Here is a 23,583-nt window from a genome sequence, read left to right as displayed (position 1 = left end):
AGTATCTTCCACTTTCCTTTGGGGTTATAGAGAATGAAACTAGGGACTCTTGGAGTTGGTTTGTTAGGTTACTTCTTGATGACATTAGTTGTGACAATTGGCGGAGTTTCATGTCTGATCAGCAGAAGGTATGATTACTTCTTGATTTATTGTTCATTTTCAACCATATTTAATGTTAGTTCTGATGTAGTGTTCATTGGTTCAATTGTGTATAGGAACTGGTGAATGTATTTGAGGAAGAATATCCTGAGTTTGAACACATGTTTTTCCTGAGACATTTTTATGCTAACTTCAAGAAGGAGTTTAGAGGTGGTACACTATACAGAGATCTCATTATGGCTACAGAAAAGGCAACGTATTTGGTAATCTGTACATTGATAATTCTCTTCTGTCATAACAAGTGAAAAATGATATCACCAAGAAGTCTAAGGTTCTTACATCTCCAACAAGAAAGAGTGGCAGACCTAACACTTTGAAGACAAAGCCAAAAGTGGGACCTGGGAGGGATCCAAAAGATCCACTTGTAATTCCCGAAGAAGATGAAAATGTTGGCAGTTCTGGGTGATAAGTGCCAAATTGTAGTTATTTGTGTATATATTTTTCCGGCACTTATCGTCTTTTTTTTCCTCAACTTGTGCATGAATTCACACGTTTTGGTTAGATTTGTATATATTGTGTATAATTTATGTATTTGATTCATTTATGTACCATTTGATAGTTTTTATGTCTTTTTGTAGGTATTCATGCATGGTTGGAACATTGATTAATAAAGGCCAAAGGCTAAGCTTCAAGATTGTAATGTTTAGCAATTTAGCAAAGAATAAGGCTCAAAATAAGGATGATAAAAACCATCAACTTGGTTTTCATTTAGTCATTTTTAGTTAAAGCATTGAATAAGCTTTCCAACGCTTCAAACCAAGTGTAAATCAGAGTTACGGTTCTCAAGTTATGGCGAAAACAAAATCTTATTTTTTTATGACAGCAGCGTGCGCTAAGCGAGATCTCTGTGTCGCTAAGCGAGATTGCAATCTCCAGACTCGTTAAAAATGGTAAAAATCACATTTTTAGGTTATGGGTTAGGTATTTTTGAGTCCCAACACCATCAACATCATTTTTTGGTAGATTGGGACTTATAAACAATATTGGAGCTTGTATATGGATGATCCAGAGTGGATTTCTCATTGATCGGTGTTGACAAACCGAGATATTTCTGGTTCATTTCTCTTCTTCTCTATGTATTTTCCATTTGTTGGGTTTGTATGTATATTTACTCTGAACATATGTATATTTATCGCTCATGGCGTTGTATAAAACTTGTATTACAAATCATTATTGATGTCTTCCTTGATCTTTTTGCATTTATATTTGAATTTGTGTTGGTATAGACATATACCTCACAAATCTTGATTAGAGATTGATATCTATTATTTTTTGGATTTTAGAGATAGATTTAAATCTAATGATCACTATGGGTATCAGAGCTTAATGCTTCCATATTCGAGTTGCGCGTGAGAGATCGCCGACGCGAGAGTACGAATGTTCTTGCAACTTTGCATTAGAGATAACCTCGGTTGTGATACGTCTCGTGGTGGTTCAGAGATGAACGCTGATGTGAGAGATACTTGATGATTTTGACGAGTATTGTAGGTTGAGTGCGACTGATCGATAAGTTTAAGCTTGTTTTGAATAGTGTAAATTCATGCTTGATAAGTTTTCTGTTCCAAAGAATGTATTCTTTCTTATTTATATGTTTAGTTCCTGATTTACTTTAAACACATTCAAAAACCAAACTCATAAACGCGAGACTTGTCGAACGGAAATTCAGTACCACTAATTCTTGTGGAGGCGATAAATTTCCAGAATAATATTTCCAAATATTTTGTTGCTTGTCCTTTACCGCCTCAACACTGGGGAAAATAAGAAGTGAGATGACATCTAAAGAAACACGACTCAATGAAGACCTAGAAGTGCTTTATTTTGGAACTTATGAACATTATGTGTTTTGGTTGAACGTTATGCATTATGAACCAAGTGTTTTGTTATGTACTATGAACCTTATGTATTAGAGTTAAACATTTTGTATTTTGAAACTTATGTAATACCGCTCAACATTAAGTGTGTTGTATTTTGAACCTTATCAAACTTAAGTATTTCAAACCTTATCATCTTGCCAATTACAATCAGGTTACAAGCTTTTTATACCAAATTTAACAAACTATATCAACTTAATCATAACAAACTAAATTGTAAAAACCACATCACATAACATTAATCAAGTAAATTAGTCAAGTACATTACACATAGTTCAACAACTTCACTTCATTGAAAATCAAGTTCAACAACTACATTGCAACATTAATTAAGTTAAAAAAACTACATTGTAAAATCAAATACATCACACCTAGTTCAATAACTACATTTCATAAAAAATACAAATTGATCATAAAGGAGAAGCCAAGACAAAACTTCTTTAATCTTCCATGAAATTTCTCAGTTTTCAACTTGGTCTTCAAGTTCTTGTTCTTCTTCCTTGAATCTTCATACAAGGACTTCATATATCCCACAAATGCCATGGCTTTCCACTCCGTGTTCATCATACCTGCATCTTCAGTTACAGATTTTTCTACAAAATCTTCATCCTAGATGAACATTACACGTATTTGCAGTCCTCCAATAAGGACATCTCCTAAACAACCTACCTTTATTTGGTTCATTCTTGCAGTGATATGACACCATACGAACCTGACACTCACAAAACTTTCCAACTCGAGATTTTATCGAAGCAGGTGACATATTGTAATACGGTGAACTGACTTTAAAGAAATGTCGCGGTAAGCAAGAGTCGCCACCGACTTTTATTTTATCCAATTTAATAGAAAGGCTAAAAGAACAGAAAAATACCTTTTAAAAATATTTTGAGTTCGGGGGGTAAATTATACAAAGGGAAGATTTAAAGCACCCTTTGTATCCATGGTTATCCATGGGCTCTTAATTGCTTAGCTCACCTTGTTTTCAAAAATATTTGAAGTGTCGCGTGTGAATAGTAAAAACTTTGAAGAAGAACTTTAGCTTGTAAATAAGCGTAGTCTTTTTGAATTTGATTTGAAAAAATAGTGGGAAAAGAGTTTTGAATTTGAATTTGAAGAAGAGCAAGCAATTAAAAAGCAATTACCCTTAAGTTATAAAAAATGTTCTTTTAGCTTTTCAGGGCTATCCATATCATAGGAGGGTAGGAAGTCCTTTTACTGGATGTAAAGGGTCATCGGAGTTATCGTTCGTCATAAAACTGTCCCTACCATGTAGAGGTAGGTAGTCTTTAGGGAAGGAAAGAATAGTCATTAATCTTTTTAGGCATCATGCGAGGATACCTTAACAATTGGGACAATCATCATGTTTTACCGAGGCAACTTCGAGGGACTAGATCTCATATGATGATTTAAATGATTTAGGCAACCTTTGCTTTAGATATCCTCGGAATCGAGGGACTTGACTATTTTCACAAATTAAGGCAACAAGCAACAGTAATAAGGCAATAGGCAACAAGAGAGGTTACCCTAAAGTGTGTGTGTGGCACAATCACGTGGTCAAATTCAATTACTTTATCTTGTAATTAGTGATGCTAATTCAATTCAAGCCTTGCACTCCCTAAGATTACTAACCACGCAGTTTAAAAATGCAGAAATTAAAGGCAGAAAAATAAAAGTCCTACGCTATTACAATAAACACTTGTGGGCAGAAAATATAAATCTAATATTATTACAATAAACACCTGCAGGAAATAGAGGTAAAATATAGAAGGAATACAATAATATTGCAAAGAATATCAGATCAAAAATTAAAATGGTAATAATTTAGGCAAACCAATAAAAAGGCAAGCCCCAAATGGGGGAACAAGTTAACCACAGTTAATAGAATCACATTAATAAATCAGCAAGGCAAGGCAAAAATTAAAGGTAAAAAAAAAACCTAAAATTATAAATATAGTTAAAAAAATAATAATAAACCTAAAAATAAAATCAAGGATAAAATTATAAACCTAAAAATAAAGCCTAAACCTAAAATTAATTGATGTTAAGTTCGCCCAAAAATAGGATTAAGGGTCAATGGGGATATAAGTAAAAAAGAATGTAGTAAACCCTAAAAACTTAAAACGTCAAAGATCCTAATTAATCGACTAAATTAATGTTACGACTAAGTTAACCTAATTTTAATTTTAATTATTTTTGTGTTTTTGTGATTATAGTAAACTAAACCTAAATCTAACCAAAACAAATTAACCTAATATTTTTTTTTATATTTTTTTTTATGATTTTAATGGTAACTAAATTAATTACTAACCTAAATAAAAATAAATTAATTATAACAAAAAAATTAAGTGAGAAAACCTAATCCTAATTCTAATTGCTTAAATGGTCAATTTGGTTAAAAATAAAAAAAGAAGTAATACATAAATAAAAATAAAAAGAAATCTGGAGAAGAAAATAAGACAATGAAAACAAAACCTGGGATGAGGCGCTGGGTTCCTGTGCATCCAGTCTCTGAGTGTCCATGGTGGAGCAGTGCTTCTTGGGCGTTAGATTGGAGACATCGTGAATCTGACGACCTTAGCATGAAGGTGCATGATGGGCGTTTTTTGGTCTTGCACGCTGGATCAGAAAGAGGACAATTGCCAAAATAAATGTCTCGGCCCTGAATCGAACCCAGGTTTCGAGAATCACAAAACTCCCCCCTTGCCAAGCACGCTGCATATTTATTCAGTTAACTAGTAACAAACCCGTGCGAACGCACGGGTTCTGGTACGGGACGCGCATTTGTTTCAGATTTATATTTTTTAATAGAAAAAAATAAATTAAAAGTAATTAACATTTTGTGGAAAAAAATAAAAACAATTAACATTAAATTGTGTCTAAAAAAATACGGAACAAAATTGAAATCACCAAAATTAAATTGTGTCTAAATAGTCTTTTGTAACTTTACGTTCCCGTTAATAATCAATATTTTGATCAGTAACTTCATGTTCCCGTTAATATTTAATATTTTGCTCAGTAACTTCGTTCCCGTTAATTTCAAAATATTTTGATCAGTAACTTCATGTTTCCGTTAATATTCAATATTTTGATCAATAACTTTGTGTTCATATTAATATTAAATATTTTAATCAGTAACTTCAAGTTCACGTTAATATTCAATATTGTGATCAATAACTTCATGTTCCCGTTAATATTCAATATTGTGATCAGTAACTTCATGTTCCCGTTAATATTCAATATTTGAATCAGTAACTTTTGGTTCCCGTTAATATTTAATATTCTGATCAGTAACTTCATGTTCCCGTTAATATTCACTATTTTGATCAGTAACTTCATGTTCCCTTAATATTCAATATTTTAATCAGCAACTTTAGGTTCCCGTTAATATTCAATACTGTGATCAGTAACTTCATGTTCCCGTTAATATTCAATATTTTAATCAGTAACTTCAAGTTTCCGTTAATATTCAATATTGTGATCTGTAACTTCATGTCCCTGTTAATAAAAAATATTTTAATCAGTAACTTCAGGTTCCCATTAATATTCAATATTGTGATCAGTAACTTCATGTTCCCGTTAATATTCAATATTATGATAAGTAACTTCATGTTCCCGTTAGTATTCAATATTGTGATAAGTAACTTCATGTTCTTGTTAATAAAAGATATTTTAATCAGTAACTTCAGGTTTCCGTTAATATTCAATATTGTTCAGTTAGACGAATTTGGATACATAATTTATTTTAAATAAAAATGTTAAAAAAAAGAAAAAAGTTAGATAATTAATTGATTATTTCTTATATAAAAATATTTAGATCAATAATAGATTTTCTCCCGTATACCATTTTTGGATTAAAAATATTTAATCATAAATACCATTTCTCGTATATAAAAATATTTAGATCAATAATAGATTTTTTTTGTCCATATTCAAACTTCATTTTTGTTTATGTATCATTTACAAAAATATTTGGATCAATAGTAAATTTCGTATATAAAAATATTTAGATCAATAATAAATTTTTTTCCGTTTACCATTTTTGAATAAAAAATATTTGGGTCATAAATACCATTTTTCGTAAATAATAGATTTATTTTCATATACAAATATTATTTTTGTTTAGGTATCATTTACAAAATTATTTGAATCAATATTAAATTTTCGTATATTAAAATATTTAGATCAATAATATATTTTTTTCCTTATACAATTTTTGGATCAAAAATATTTGATCATAAATATCATTTCTCGTATATAAAAATATTTAGATCAATAATAGATTTTTTTCCCGTATACAGGCCTCATTTTTGTTTAGGTATCATTTACAAAAATATTTGAATCAATAGTAAATTTCGTATATAAAAATATTTAGGTCAATAGTAAATTATTTTCCAGTTTACCATTATGGAATAAAAATATTTGGATCATAAATACCATTTTTCGTAAATAATAGATTTTTTTCCATATACAAATATTATTTTTGTTTATGTGTCGTTTACAAAAATATTTGGATCAATATCAAATTTTCGTATATAAAAGTATTTAGAAAATAATAGATTTTTTGGCCTATTCCATTTTTAGATAAAAATATTTGGATCATAAATAACATTTTTCGTAAATAAAAATATTTAATATTTGGATCATTACTAAATTTCGTATATAAAAATATTTAGATCAATAGTAGATTTTTTTCCTGTATATCATTTTTAAATAAAAAATATTTAGATCATAAATACCAATTTTCGTAAGTAATAGATTTTTTCCGTATACAAATATTATTTTTATTTAGGTATCATTTACAAAAATATTTGGATCAATATTAAATTTTCGTATATAAAAATATTTAGATCAATAATAGATTTTTTGAATAATTTTTTCCTGTATATTATTTTTGACTAAAAAATATTTCGAAAGAGGACCTTAGCATGAAGGTGCATGATGGGCGTTTTTTGGTCTTGCACGCTGGATCAGAAAGAGGACAATTGCCAAAATAAATGTCTCGGCCCTGAATCGAACCCAGGTTTCGAGAATCACAAAACTCCCCCCTTGCCAAGCACGCTGCATATTTATTCAGTTAATTATACAGTTCCAAACATATAAGTCAAAGTGGGCCCTGAGATTCTGGTGTCATCCAATGAGCGTGAGAGAAAGATGATTGAGACTTTGACTGTCCAATAAGAACGACCGCGAAGGGACCCACGTGCATGGTTGACTAGGAGTGAAGAACGAAGTCACCGGAACAGTGTTGCCGGTTGTCTTCTACGGGGACCCTTATACTTCAACCTGCAAAATGATCGCTACAGAGAAAACAAAACGCCCAGATCCAGTAATTCCATGGCTGCGAACACGATGGAAGCATTAGTTCGACCTGAAACGTCCTTAAAATATGAAAACGAAGATGAGAAACTTTCATGCCCTAGCCATGGCGTCACTTGATTCAGTCACTCTAAACATCATGCGATCGACCAATCCTGCTTTAATACATCTCAAAAACTCATTAGTGTGGTTAGTTCACATAAAATCACAATAAGCATAGTAATACGAAATCCTTGAATGTCATGCAACCGGAGTGCATGATATGTATGATTCAGACGCGTACGACCATGGCTATGAGCCAATATTTACCCGTAGAGATCCCAGGAACCAGAATCCGTCATTGAAATTGTGTGAGAGTGGCTGCAAACAAGGTTTCGATGGTGCAACTTTGCTTGGCACTTTGGGACTTCAAACCCTAATCTTTAACCTCTCCCACTCGTCCCCTTCATGCTGAGAATACTGAGTATATATAATGGACCAATTTAGGGTTACCAATCTCTCAAATCTTTAGGCTTGTGAAGATTATATGTGTGAGATATTTTTGATTGAATTTTGTATGGAATCTTTCTAAATTTGGCTTAATATTATTCCCATGAAATCTCTTTGATTTAAATCAGTTTTCATACCCCATATTTAGTTAAAAAATGATCTCAATCACTCCTTTATTATTTCCCATTATTTTATTAGATTTAATTTGAATTTTAATGAATAAAAAAAATAAATGGATTAAAAATAATAAAAATTGAGGAATGGAAATATGGGCCATATGCAAGCTTGTGATCACGTTCCAAGTCCAAAACATAGGCCCATAAGTCAAGGAATGCTAATTTGTTCACATTGACTTTCATGCATCTCTTGAAAATTGTCCAACTTCAACAAGTCGTAACTCTCTCAATTTTTATTGTATGAGAATGTTCTAGGACTTTTTGGAAAGTCCAAGATGTCATCTACAATCTACTTTGGAATATATTTTTCATTTGGAGATTTTATCTTGATGATATGGCTTCTGAGACAAAACTGCTTTTTGCGAGCTCCTAGAATGACCTGTAATGTATTGGCTCATATCTCTCAAATGGTGCATTTCTTGACTTTGGACCCAACATCAAAGTTGTATAGAATCAAATTTCCTTGAGAATAAGCTTTGGTTGGGGAATTTCTAAGAAAGTATGAGAGAGATATGATCAGTCAAAGTTGGGTTGACTTTCTCCTTAAAACCCTAAATTAGCAACTTGGACCTTTGATGATTTCTGAGCTCTCCTTGATAAATCACGCTCAAAACTTGATCAAATGATGAATGTAACTTCAAAATATTGATGTTGACCAAAAAATCAGGAACTTTGACTGTGATTTGACCATAGTTTGACTTTTAGGTCAACTAGTCGATTATTAGTCGTTTGGGCCATTGAGTGAGCAATCTTTTGAATCACGGCTTGAAACTTGGCATGAGGATACTTTGAATCATATGAGAGACCATGGAATCCACTTGAGGTATCAGAAGTTCAAATTCCTTGATTAAATCAGAAACCCTAATTTTGGATCTTGTGCTTAGGAGAAGAGTGAGCTTGCACTGTCTTGAGCAATTGCAAGTCAGGTGAGTAAAAACATCTTGGAATATGACGGGCAAATTTTGGGGTATGACACATATGTTATCCAGAAGAAGGAGGAAGAAGACAACTAAATGAGAAAATAAATTAGCGGAAATGATTTTCACAATTTTCAGAAAGAAAGAGGAAGAAGATGAACAAATGGAATGAAATTAGGGCAAATGAAAAAGGGTTCCACTTTAAATTGGACTAGTGTACAAGCTGTAATTCATGGAAAATTAATGTAAAATTTTTTTAATCCACCTGTGTTGCCACATATGCACCTGTTAGTGACATTTGACGTCAGGGATCAATTATTTAGACGAAATTTTTTGAAGGGACGATTTCTTGAAGGAAAATTTTGGAGGGACTAAAAACAAAATCTAGAATAATTATAGGGACCAAAAACTTATTTAATCCATTAATAAATTGATGATCTATTATCTTATTAAGCTATAAAGTGAAGATTCATTTTGGTCCCTCAGAAAAACTGCAGAACCCAAATTAATCCTCCGCAAAAAAAGACTCCATTTAATCCCTTACAAAATTTAACCGGGTCATATTAGTTCCTCTGTTAATATTTTTTTCAAACCGATTCTTTTTCTACTTTTAAACCATGACTGGGCCACAAGTTAGATTTATTTTTAATTTTATTTAAAAACAATTCATATTTGAAAATACCAAAAAAGATAAACTTGGTTCCCATAAAGAATTGAACATATGAGCTTTAGGTCACATCCTACACCTTTACTAGTAAGCCTTGTACATTATTGATAAATAATTCTCAAGATTTATAGTAATATTAAACAATTATGAATTTAAAATAAAGAATATAAATCATGTAACCGTGTGGTCACAAACTCAAGTCACTTCAAATTAAATGATAATCACTTTAATGTAAATATGAAAAGTATTATACGAAGAGGGTGAATTAATTAGATTAATAGGTATTAGTGAATTTTTCTCGATAATGAATGTTATCAATATTATTCTTATTTTTTCGCAACTGTTATGAATGTTAAAGCACTGAAAATAAATCTAAAAAAATAAAGAACACCAATATATATCCTGGTTCCCATTTCCAAACAAGGGTACTCTATTATCCTCATATCCTGTGAGAGATTTCATTGTGTTTGATACGTTAGAGTCGATCTACTTAACTTTCTTAACTATATCTAACACAATCACAAAGGCATACCACCTTTTAATTTTGCAACACACACAAGAGAAAGCACATCATTTTCACTTGAATACAATAATCACTTACACTTAGTGAACAAAAAAAAATTTTGAATAATAGATTTGTACGAAGTTGTTGCATTTGTATCAAACTCTATACAGAGAATGATCTTCTCTTCCATTGATCAATTCAAATGAATATAAGTTAGATTGCTCAAATTTTTTTCTAGAATATGATATGAAAGTTATGCAGAAAAGGTTTCACTTAAAATTTTTAATGATGAATAATTGACCTAATAATTTAGAATATATAATTTTTATAAAACTAACGATGTTTTTGTTTTTAAAATGACAAGTTACTTGTTAAACACGACAAATCATTATATATAAATCTATTATTGACTTTGTAGATAAAAATGTAAGTTAAAAGGTCATAGGTTTAATATATCTACAAATCATGAGAATTGTCTTTTACTAATGTTCATTGACCTAGTGGTAAAAGCATACGATCTGTCTTAAAGGTCTTGGGTTCAATTTAAAAAAAAAAAATTTTTTTGGCTTTAAGAGTAGGAAAAAAATCGTTTTGAGAAAAATACTAACAAATAGACTAATATGACCCTATTAAATTTTGTAAGAGATTAAATCGGGTCTTTTTTTGTGAGGGAGTAATTTGAGATTTATAATTTCTATGAGGGACCAAAATGGGTTTTCACTTTAAATTATATTATTAAATTAATTTTATTCATTGTATTAATAAACACATACGAACATTTTTAAAATCAATGTGTATTTTTAAATGATTCTTTTATAGATATTTTTAGATGATTATTTTGCAGACATGTTTAAAACGTTTCAAAAAAATTTTTGGAAAAAAAGGAACTCAAAACTTATTTCTACGTCGAAATTTTTATTACTTTTATTATTATTTATTATTATTTTTGAAATTTAAAAAAAATTCATATTTAATTTTCCGTATAAATTAAAAAGTAATTAAAGAATTTTTAAAATTTTAGAAAATAGCATAGATTAAAAAACTACATGCATAAAAATGTCGCATATTTATAGAAACTCCTAATATATTTAATCTTGTATATTATGTTGGATAGTTATTTTATTGATTTTATTTTTCAAAAAAAAAAATTACTAAAAAAAGAGAAAAAAACATAAATGTAAAACATGGAGTGTCATGTATAAGTGTAGGGTGATTGTTTAATTTCTCAAACATGAGAGATCCAAAATACTAAGTTGAAGGAAAGTCCATGCTATAAGTGTTTCTTTGTTTCTTTTATGAGAAAGAAAGAAAATTCAAAGATCAAATTGACTTCCCTCTTTCAATTAAGAAACACATTGTCATTCAACGGGAGATAGGAATTATTGGTTTTAGTAATTCAGTTAGTTAAAATTAGTTGACCTTAGTATATGATAGATAATATTGCAGCTCTATTGTTTTGTACTAAGTGATATATATATCACATTAACTTCATTCAATAAAACAACTCCAATAAACTCTCATCACTTTTGTTTTTATCTCTTCTCTCCAAAACAGCTAAAACCCTAAATCCTCTTTCTGAATAATCAACTCTGTGTTCTAAGAATTGCATATATTTCCATTGATTGTTCCATCAAATTGGTATAGCAGAGCCCGGTTCAATAACTGTTGTTTGAGAATTCGTGAAGAATGGCAACTCACAACAACATCCCTGCGCATCTACCGGTGTTTGAAGGCAAGAACTTTGATCAATGGATCGTGAAGATGAAGGTGATCTTCAGGATTCAAGATGTCCTTGAAGTCGTGAATGAAAGAGTACCAGTACTAGCGGCCGATGCAACTGATGCACAACGAACAACACACAAAGATTTGAAGAAGAAAGATGGGAAAGCAATGTTCTTGATTCATCAGAGTGTAAATAATGAGATCTTTGAGAAGATTATGCATTATGAAAGCGCGAAAGCGACATGGGATGCATTGGAGAAATTGTATTCTGGGGATGGTAAATTGAAGAAGGTGAGACTTCAAGCATTAAGAAGACAGTATGAAGTGCTGACGATGGAGGAAGAAGAAACCATAAGTCAATACTTTGATAAGGTGATCAATCTCACAAATCAGATGACAAGGAATGGCGAAGTTCTCACTGATGTGATGAAGGTTGAGAAAGTTCTCAGAACTTTGACACCAAAGTTTGATCACATTGTAGTTGCTTTGGAGGAATCCAAGGACCTGGATTCTATGAAGATAGAAGAACTGCAAGCAAGTCTTGAAGCACATGAATTAAGACTGACAGATAGGGTTAAAGAAAGAGGCAAAAGTGTATCCTCTGATCAAGCTTTGCAGGCCCAGTATGAAGGAAAAAAAGGAAGATTCAAGAAGGGGAAGAAACCCTGGATTGATTACTCCAACAAGAGTGGTGAAGGCTCTAGCAAGAGTCAAGGTAGAACTAAGAAAGAAGATGCAAAGTATGATCAGAAGAAGAAGAATTTGAAAGACATTCAGTGCTATAATTGTCAGAAGTGGGGACATTATGCAGCTGATTGTAGATCTAAGAAAGTTCCAAGAAGCAGAGATGAAGCCAAGTTTGCTCAGAATGAAGATTCAGATTCTGAAGAAATACTCTTGATGGCAACAGTCAAGGAGGAAGAAGAAAGTTGTGATGAATGGTATTTGGACACAGGGTGTTCAAATCATATGACAGGCAAGAAATCTTGGCTATCTGAATTAGATGATTCAGTCAATAGAAAGATTAGATTTGCAGACAATAGCATAGTTTGTGCAGCTGGCATTGGGAAAGTGTTAATTCATAGGAAAGATGGTAAGAAAGCATGCATCACAGATGTACTGTATGTACGAAGTATGAAGAGTAACCTCATCAGTATTGGACAACTACTACAAAAGGGGTATACTATGAAGATGGAAGCACAAGCTATGAAGGTGTTTGATAGCAAAGGCAGATTAATTTTGAAAGCTCCACTGTCAAAGCAAAGAACTTTCAAAATCAACATCAGGGTGATTACAGATCAGTGCTTGCTATCAGAAACAAAGAGTGAAAACTGGTTGTGGCATCAAAGATATGGGCATATCAATTTCAGGAATTTGAATATGCTTCAGGAGAAGAAAATGGTGCTAGGGTTACCAAAGATAAAGCTGCCTAATGAAGTATGTGATATGTGTTGTACAGGAAAGCAAGCCAGGAGCTCTTACAATGCAGAAGTACCATACAATGCAACCAGGAAACTTGAGGTAATCCATTCTGATGTCTGTGGGCCTTTTGAAGTGAAATCAATAGGAGGAAATAGCTATTTTGTAACATTCATAGATGAATTTACTAGAAAATTATGGATTTACTTACTAGCTAAGAAGAGTGAAGTGTTTGAAGTGTTTAAAAAATTTAGACTGCTTGTTCAGAATGAGAGTGGTGAGGTAATTAGCAGATTAAGAACAGATGGAGGAGGTGAGTATACTTCCACTGAGTTTAATGATTTCTGCTCAGCAAATGGTATAAATCATGAAGTTACAGCACCCTACACACCTCAACACAATGGGATCTCAGAGAGGAAGAACAGAACCTTGGTAAATATGATAAGGAGCATGTTGAAGCAAAAACAGATACCTCATTACTTGTGGGGTGAAGCAGCTGCTACTGCAGCATATCTCATAAATAGAAGTCCTACAAAGAAGCTGCAGGACAAGTTACCAGAAGAAGCATGGTGTGGAGCAAAACCAAGTGTTCAACATCTGAAGATTTTTGGCTCAGTATGTTTCAAGCATATACCTGATCAACTAAGAAGAAAATTGGATGATAAATCTCAAGTGATGATCATGGTTGGTTATCATTCAACTGGGGCCTACAAATTATATGATCCAACTAGTAGAAAAATAATGTTCAGCAAAGATGTAAAGTTTGATGAATCAAAATGCTGGAACTGGAAGAACAAGGCCTCAAATAACCTTGACAATCACTTCTACCTATCAAGTTCAGAGGCAGAGGAAGTTGAAGCAGAGGAACAATTAGAAATTGTTGAAGATACAGAAGTTACTAACAGGCCAAGAAGAAATACTCAACCACCAGCCAGGTTGAGAGAGTATGAAAGGTTTCCTGATCAAGCAGTCACATATGAAGGTGACATAGTGCAACTAGCAATGATGGCTGAAACTGAACCAGTGTCTTTTGAAGAGGCTCTTAAACAAAAACATTGGAAGGAAGCAATGATTGAAGAGCTGGACTCCATAGAGAAGAATGGAACATGGAGGTTAGTTCAGTTACCCCCTGATAAGAAGTGCATTGATGTCAAGTGGGTATTCAAAACAAAACTGAAGCCAAATGGTCAAGTGGCAAAGTATAAGGCCAGATTGGTTGCAAGAGGCTTTCTGCAGAAGCATGGACAGGATTACTATGAAGTGTATGCTCCAGTAGCAAGAATGGAGACAATCAGATTGATTGTTGCTATAGCAGTCAAGAATAATTGGTCTATGTACCAATTAGATGTAAAATCTGCCTTTCTCAATGGTGAGTTAGAAGAAGAAGTATATGTGAACCAGCCACCAGGATTTGAGATAAAAGGAAAGGAAGAGTGTGTATTCAAGCTTAACAAAGCCTTGTATGGCCTAAAGCAAGCCCCAAGGGCATGGAATAAAAAGATAGATGGCTTCCTTGTTCAGCAAGGTTTTGTGAAATGTGTAAATGAACATGGAATATACTGCAGAAATACCACTAATAAGCTCATTGTGTGCCTATATGTGGATGATATGCTGGTGACTGGAAGTAATGAGGATGAAATGAAGGATTTCAAGAGGAGTATGATGAAGATGTTTGAGATGTCTGACTTAGGAAATCTCACATATTTCCTAGGAATTGAGTTTGAAAAGAATTCACAAGGAGTTGTGATACATCAAAGGAAATATGCACAAGACATTTTGAAGAAATTTAACATGCTGAATAGCAAACCTGTCTCAACACTTGTTGACACAGGAGTAAAACTGTCCTTAGCAAATGAAGAAAAGGAAGTGAACTCAACATTATTCAAGCAAATTGTGGGCTCTTTGAGGTACCTGTGCCATACAAGACCTGATATTACTTATGGTGTAGGTCTAATCAGCAGGTACATGGTGAAACCTACCACCTCACATATGGTTGCAGCTAAAAGAATTTTAAGATATGTGAAGGGCACAAACAACTATGGCATTCAATACTGTAAGGGTCAAGAGGGTGACTTAGTGGGCTACTCAGATTCAGATTGGAGTGGTGACAAGGATGACAGGAAAAGCACTGCAGCATATGTGTTTATGATTGGAAATGCAGCTTTTTCATGGAGTTCCAAGAAGGAGCCAGTGGTTGCATGATCTTCCTGCGAGGCTGAATACATTGCAGCCTCCATGGCAGCATGTCAAACTCAATGGATTAATATGCTATTGATGGAATTGAAACTGACAAAGAATGAAAGGATGGAGCTCAGAATTGACAGTAAATCAGCTATAGATCTGGCAAAGCATCCAGTGGCACATGGTAGAAGTAAACACATTGAGACCAAGTTCCATTTCTTAAGAGATCAAGTAAACAATGGCAAGTTAGAAGTGAAGCATTGCAAGACAGAAGAACAGATAGCAGATCTACTTACAAAGCCTTTGAAATCAAGCAGCTTTGAGTATTTGAAGATGAAGCTGGGAATGGCTGAGGCATCTAACTAAATGAATTAAGGAGGTGTATTGGTTTTAGTAATTCAGTTAGTTAAAATTAGTTGACCTTAGTATATGATAGATAATATTGCAGCTCTATTGTTTAGTATATGATAGATAATATTGCAGCTCTATTGTTTTGTACTAAGTGATATATATATCGCATTTACTTCATTCAATAAAACAACTCCAATAAACTCTCATCACTTTTGTTTTTATCTCTTCTCTCCAAAACAGCTAAAACCCTAAATCCTCTTTCTGAATAATCAACTCTGTGTTTTAAGAATTGCATATATTTCCATTGATTGTTCCATCAGGAATAAGATGCACGAGTAAAACAAGTTCTAATTGCAATATTGAATTTTTCAACTTCCCCAGTCTTATATAATAAGACCTGCCGTCCTTTTTGATCAAAGACAATCCTACTGTATATAGTATATATATTGTATATGAATGATCCACATATAAATTAAATAAACTAATTAATAGATAAAAAAAATGTATCATAGAGAACGAGGAGTATTCATTTTAACAAAAGTATTTTTTAAAATAATTCATAATTCCTTTCTTAAGTGATATATAATCGAGTAATGAATTGGATCCCTTAATCATGAAATAACTAACACATGATTCAATTAAATAAAAAGTCTCTATTAGAAACGAGTATAGAAAACAAGAACAATATCACATGTTCAATACTAAAGTGAGACAATCTAAAGCAAACGGAAAGAGTATTGAATGAGATCCCTTAATGATCAATAATTACAGCAAATAATTCAATTAAGTAAAAATCCCCAAGAAACAAGTGCCCTTTTCAGAGTTTGATCGATTAATCAACCGAATTAGTTGCTAATGATAATGGCTTTAGCCCTATACAGATCCACACCATTGATACACAGTACTCAATTGGTAATTGTAGCAATTAGAAAAAATTGCATACAAAACTGTACAACACTGAATATCCATAATCTGCATCATTGAAGCCATTGACTCTGTAAAAGCCAACTATTCTTAAGTTGAGACTGTGCAGTTTCCCTAAAACTCTTCACTCTAACCAAACAAAAGTGGGTCGAGAAAACACCCATTCCCGAACCGGGTCCTGCTCCGACCCGGCTCGTTTTCAGCAAATAACAAACCGGTCCACATCCAACACCTTTCCCTTGAACCACTATCCCCCACACCTTCGTCGTTCTTTCTTGTAATCCCCTTCCACCGTCTTCCTCCGCCGCCTCATCTTCACCTAACTCCTCCACGAATATAACTCCCTCCGGCATCGGACTCTCTCCCGCCTCCCATCTCTCCTTCACCGCCTCCCAATCCTCCACCATAACGGTTTTCTCCGTCTCCGTCGCGATCGTCACTGTTTCACCCTTCCTCTTTGAAAAAACCTGCACAAGCAACGGTGCATCCCTTAAATTCTTCACAATATCCACCACCGATTCCCTCATCCACCGATCAAGCCTCTCCTGAGCCTGAACAGCGTCGTTCTTCCCTCCTCCACGCTTCCTCTGTTGCTCCATTATCATTCCATTCTCATGTCCGCTCGCCGTCGCCGTCGCCACCGTTGACATCCTCATCCTCCCCTTCATCACCGTTGATCGACTCCAATCACCGATCGCGACAGAACAAATATCACACCTCTTATTAACACCACCAACCCCGGCGGTGAAACGGTTGTTTCCGCCACAGGCAATGCGTATAGACGACGTCGCCATGGAGGATGGCCGGAGAAAACCTAGAACAACACTCAGAGGAAGAAGAGAATGAGAAAACGGGAAAAGGTAAGTGAATTTGTGAAGCTTCGATTTGATTAATCGATTTTTTTAATCAAGATAAAAGAAGAAGAATGTGAAAGAGAAGAAGTAGAACACAGATAACATAAAGAGAGAAATTGAGAAAGATGGTTGTTTTAGTGATGACGCGTTCAAAAGTAATGGCTGAGAAAAATTAAAGCAATGCGTTTTATTTATCACGCTTCAAAGATGACGTGGACAATGACTAAATTTCCAACGTGGAATTTTTCTTTTAAAATTTAAAATTCCTTGCTTGTTGTGATGGCATCGACCTTTCATTTAAGCTTCCACCTTTGCTTTTGGAGAGTATATTCATACGGGTTTTATTCTGTGCGGTTGAGTTTTTATCGGGATGAGATATGATGAGATCTAGACCGTTGATTTATTGATAGTTTTGTTATGAATTGCTGAGGTGGAAAGATTTTTAATACGGGAGTGCTTGGGATTACGTTGGTTTAGGGTTAGAATGGAATTTGCGTCCGTTTGGCACGAGGCTTTGTCCCGCGGGAACGTGGCTTTTTGTTTCTCCACGAGCTTCACACGCGAGACGTTAAGCACAAAACGTACTGTATAATTATTTGTTTTTTTACCTTCAAGAAAAAAAAAGCTAAATTACATATTTATCATTACAATGATATGTATATTTTTAAATTATTAGTTTTTTTTTTTCATGTGTAACTCATCATTACATTAGTTATATATTTTTTAAAAGACTGTCTCCATCTTCTCATTTTTTTTCTTCTTCATTTTATTATTACAAAAATGCTCTATTTTTTTTATTTTGCTTCTTTATGTAATGTTTGAATTTTATTTTAATTATATGAATGTACGTCTTGTTTTAAATATTTTAAATAAATTTATTAATAATTGAATTAAATTTCATACTGTACATGAATAAGTAGATTAAATTTTGAATTGATAATTAAATTTATTGTTTTATTATTATTATACTAATTGTATATTTATATAATTATTTAAAATATTACAATAATTTTATTTATCATACTTAAAACTAATTTATTTAAATATTAGTGTTGAGTCATGATAATAATAGAAATAGAATATTAAAAAAATTGTTAAAGAGACTGCATATTTATTTTAAATATTGCGTGTTGGAGAATTTTTTTAATAAACCTTCCAACTAAAAGAGCAAATAAAATTGCAATTTCTTAACATATTATTCGGTTAACTTGGAATAGAAGAAATTAATTATTAATGATATTTTTGTTTAGTCTTGGTGTGCAAATCCTAACAATCCACTTCTTTCTCTTTTTTATTTTGTGTGTCGATAATAATAAATAAAAAATTGAAGTGATTAAAATGAACGGTGTAGATAAGATTGAAGTGGAGGTGTATTAGAGGATGGGTGTAGGCGTGTAGGTGATTGGAGACGTGGTGGGTGTGACTTAAAGAAAGGAACACGAGAATTGCACGAGGAAGTGCATGGATTACGAAGGCGGGCACACTCGGACGTTCGCTTTGTGTAAAGCTTGGCCAATAATTTCCTTATTAGATGACACGTAAGAATATATATATTCCACCTTGGCATTTTTGACCTGCGCAATTATTGGATGTGCCCGTGTTTTTTTTTTTTTTAATTTGAAGTGGCAAAAAAATGATTGTGAAGCAGGATTTAAGCAACTGCATGCTTGGAGACTTTTACGTGTACAACTATACTACTAGATTCTAGGAGTAAGTTAGTAACAAGATAGAGAAATTAGATATAGAACTGAATTTGAATTTGGATGACCATGAACAATTTTGAAATAATTTACTAATATATTGATAATTAATAAAAGTATTTTTTTAATTGATTAATGCTTTTTTTCATAAAATTATACTCCTTTCGATTTTATTTATACGAGGAAGTTAACTTTTTAGATTTATTGAATAATCAATGTATCTGATATTCAATGAATCTAAAAACTAAATTTTCTCTTATAAATGGGATCAAAGACATTGAGCATTAGAGGTTACTCTTGGCTATGTTTGAATTGAAGGAACATAATGGAACGGAGTGGAGCGGAACATGACGGAGCAGAGTGGAGCGGAGCGGAAGATAGATCACATTTCATTGTTTGTGTGAGAATTCAATCGAACTCTAGTGTGTCGAAGGGTAGCTTCTGGTTTGACAGAGTTTGTGTCGAAGACCTACATACTGTAGTCGAAGTGTGTTCTAGTATGTGGGCAAATGAAATGTTAGGGTTGATAGTATTTCGAATTGGATCTGTTTGTTATGTTCAATTGTTTAAGTTAACTTGTACCCTAAGTTGGCTTGTAATGAGTATTTGTGAAAAAAGCCCATTAGTTTAGTATGTTAGGTTTTATTATAAATAGCATACTAGTCTCTCATCATTGCATACTGCAAATCCTAATTTAGGGTGAGAGTGTTATTTGTTATTCTTATAACTTGTAATCTTGTTTTAAAGAGAAAGGAAAGAATAGCAGTTATAACCAATCCTTGTTGTTCTTCTTGTCTTCCCTAATTTGCTATTATACTTTGTTCTTGACATCGTTTTTCACTACAAATTGGTGCGGTGAGCGTGGAGAAAATGCCTTCAACAAAGTATGAAATTGAAAAGTTCACCGGACTGAACGATTTCGGTATGTGGCACTTGAAGATGAAAGCCCTACTAGTTCAGCAGGGTTGTTTGGAAGCATTGAAGGGAGCGGCGACTATGGACGTTGCGTTAACAGAAAGAGAGAAGACGACCATGACAGAGAAAGCCCACAGTGCAATTTTGTTGAGCCTTGGTGATAAGGTTCTTCGACTGGTATCAAAGGAGACGACGACATTAGGGTTATGGGTGAAATTTGAAAGTTTGTACATGACCAAATCGCTGGTGAATCGACTTTACCTAAAGCAAGCTTTGTATTCATTCAAGATGATTGAAGACATAGTATTGGCTGAGTAGTTGGATATGTTCAACAAGCTGATTCTTGATCTTGAAAATATTGATGTGAAGATCTATGATGAACATCAAGCATTGTTACTATTGTGTGCTTTGCCTCGAACACATGCTCACTTCAAAAAAACTCTCTTGTAAGGAAGGGAGCCCCTGAACTTTGAAGAAGTTCAATCAACCCTGTATTCTAAGGACTTGAACGAACAAAAGGAGCATAAACCTTCGACTATTGGTGAAGGTTTGGCCGTTAAGGGCAAATTCTTGCGAATGGATGTTAAGTTCGCCAAGAAGAAGGGCAAAAGTCAGTTGAAGTCTTATAGTGGCGAAGCATCTGGTATTCGATGCTATCATTGTAAGAAGGAGGGTCACACAAGAAAGGTGTGCCCTGAACGCTTGAAAGATCATGGAGGCAAGGATAAACGTTGCCATTGTTCAAGATGATTTCGAATCATCTGATGTTCTTGTGGTTTCAAGCAGTGACTCGAGTAAGGAGTTGATTATGGATTCAGGTTGCACTTGGCATACGACTCCAAACAAATACTTGTTCGAGGAATTATGTAATCAAGATGGTGGATCTGTATTGGTGGGAAACAATAAAGCTTGCAAGATTGCAGGTGTTAGATCTGTGAGATTTAAGCTCCATGATGAGTCAATAAGGTTGCTGACTGAAGTCAGGTATGTTGCTGATTTGAAGAGAAATTTGATTTCTCTTGGTGAATTCTACAAGAAAGGATATGTTTTTCAAGGAGATAAAAGTATCCTAAGAGTCATGAAGGGGTCGAAGGATGTAACACCCCGATTTTTAACAGCGATAGTGTATTTTTAAAAGGGACTATTTCCATAAATAAATTGATTAATGGTTTTCCTTATACAAAATAACATCCCGTTTTTTTATAAATAAAATAATTAAACCCTATGATGAGTTTTGTATTTAGATATGTTCTAAGAACCCAACCTAGGTTTATAAGGGAAATTAGATAAAATAGATTAGAACATAAGAAAAACATATTATACATAAATACGATGTAGTGTCATAAGTTATAAAGTGCTGGTAGTGGTTAGCAATACAAACCATAAAACAATAGAATAAGAGTCCCTGGCAGACACCCACGCAGGAGAGCTACCCCAGGGAAAGTCTGAACCACACATACAGTAACCGTCATCTAATGCTGAAAATACTACTATCATCTACTCCCTAACTACCATGATCGAAATCTAATGACAACCGCAATACTCTCTAGCTCTAACTCCCCACAAACCCCTACAAGCGCTCAACAGGGTATGATCAGAGCCATCATGTCCGCTATCATAATCGTGCTATGAGGGATCATAATCATCATCATCCTTTGCTCTACCTACGCCATCCTCTGCTCCACCTACGTCCGACTCCATTGATGGCACGTGTGTCAAGTCGATATGAAGGATCTCACTTATGGGAAAAATGTCACGCGTATACGTCGAGGGTAACCCTAGAGACATCTGTAAGTCTACGGGTGGCATAGATATGTCATGATAGAATAATCCCCCTCCAATGACTGGAGCGTATGAGGGTCAATGTGGGGATGAAAGAAGAGTCAATAATCTGAAACGGTCAATCACACCTAAGAGAAAACTAGATATGATCAAGGAAGCTGTAATCTGGAAGCTCATGGTCCTACGGGAGTAAGTGGTCTTCGGATCATGTCCCATGATAGTAGTGGTCTCCAACACGTTCCCGGTAAACTTGAGTCGTCCTAGGGCCGGGTCGAACCCCCAGAACGTGTCAGTCCATGCATAATGGAAGGTGAAGTTTGTCACCCTCGACGACGGTGCCTCCTCGTTTCCTGGGTGCGTCATAATCTATTGGCGTATAGTCCACACAATGCACTAAAAGGGTCATCAATCCAAAAATAACAAATATACAAGAGCGGAGCAATAAGCATAAACAGAGGATACATTATACATGGCTAGAGATCTCATTCTAACACATGTATATAAATATTTACAAATAATAATACATATAGCAAAATTAAGACTCATTCCTAATGCAATGACTATATGTCGATGCACATGATTCTGGAATATCAATCCCTCCGCAAAGGGTCATGGTATCGCTTCAGGATTTAGCGCCACTAAGGTGATAAGTATCTTACCCCCCAATCAGACTCAATGATTCACTGCGGGATAAGGTGGTTCCCTCTTGGACACACACCCCGTGCCACCTCTCTGGTGTGCACCTCGTGACTTCTCTCTAGTAGCCACGTAACCATGAAATGTATGAGCATACAATTCCCCATTTCAACATATAGGTACATCACCATAAGTAATCACTTATCTCATGCATCAAAATTTTGCACAAAACACATTTATATAGCATTTACTCACCTTCACAATTAGCCACCTTCAAAGTAAGCACATAAGAAAATACAGAGCATATATATATATATATATATATATATATATATATATATATATATATATATATATATATATATATATATATATATATATATTTGAGAGAAGTATATAGAAATAGAGAGATGCTCTTATTGTCACGAGAGTTGTAGAATTGATGTTTTGTTTGAAATTGGTTGGCGGATCGTGCACCTTTATCCACAACGAACTAAATTAGAACGACTAATATAGAATGAACTCGTACGTGGTAAACTTCGTGATCATTCGGCTTAATATTTTATTCCATTATTTATTTAAATTACATCTTGATTGAAGTTAAAAAATAATAAAATTATCACTTCGAAACATAAATGAAAAAAAGATAAATCAAATTCTATCCAAAATGAATTGATATTCATGTATTTAAAATAAAATACAACCCTACAACATAATAGAAAAATTATCTTTTAAGATATACTCCAACATATATTTATAAAATTATCAATTTCTCATGTCACGTAAATCTTAGAATTTAAAGCTTGTTTATAAAATTAAAATATCATGATTTAGATTTAAATAAAATGATTCTTAAAAACTCATTTATAAAAATGATTCAGAAAAACTTTTCAATGCCAGTGTCATACCCCAAAATTTGCCCGATCAGATCTATATCTTTTAATTCATTAAGGGTCAAAATTAAGAGTCATGGGGTTTGACATTCCTATTGTCAAACCC

The 23,583-nt window shown here is 33.5% G+C and overlaps 1 protein-coding gene across 1 annotated transcript; it reads right to left on the bottom strand.

The window, feature by feature from the left end:
• Positions 1–16,490: 16,490 nt before the first annotated feature.
• Positions 16,491–17,724, bottom strand: LOC131626288 (uncharacterized). The gene has a single exon (XM_058897121.1). It carries the CDS (start codon positions 17,489–17,491, stop codon positions 16,751–16,753), a length of 741 nt encoding a protein of 246 aa, XP_058753104.1. The 5' UTR covers positions 17,492–17,724; the 3' UTR covers positions 16,491–16,750.
• Between the last annotated feature and the right edge of the window lie 5,859 nt (positions 17,725–23,583).

This window comes from Vicia villosa, unplaced genomic scaffold, assembly GCF_029867415.1.
Source record: "Vicia villosa cultivar HV-30 ecotype Madison, WI unplaced genomic scaffold, Vvil1.0 ctg.000282F_1_1, whole genome shotgun sequence".
Classification (NCBI taxonomy): domain Eukaryota; kingdom Viridiplantae; phylum Streptophyta; class Magnoliopsida; order Fabales; family Fabaceae; genus Vicia; species Vicia villosa.
This window is presented reverse-complemented; position numbering and strand designations above follow the sequence as displayed.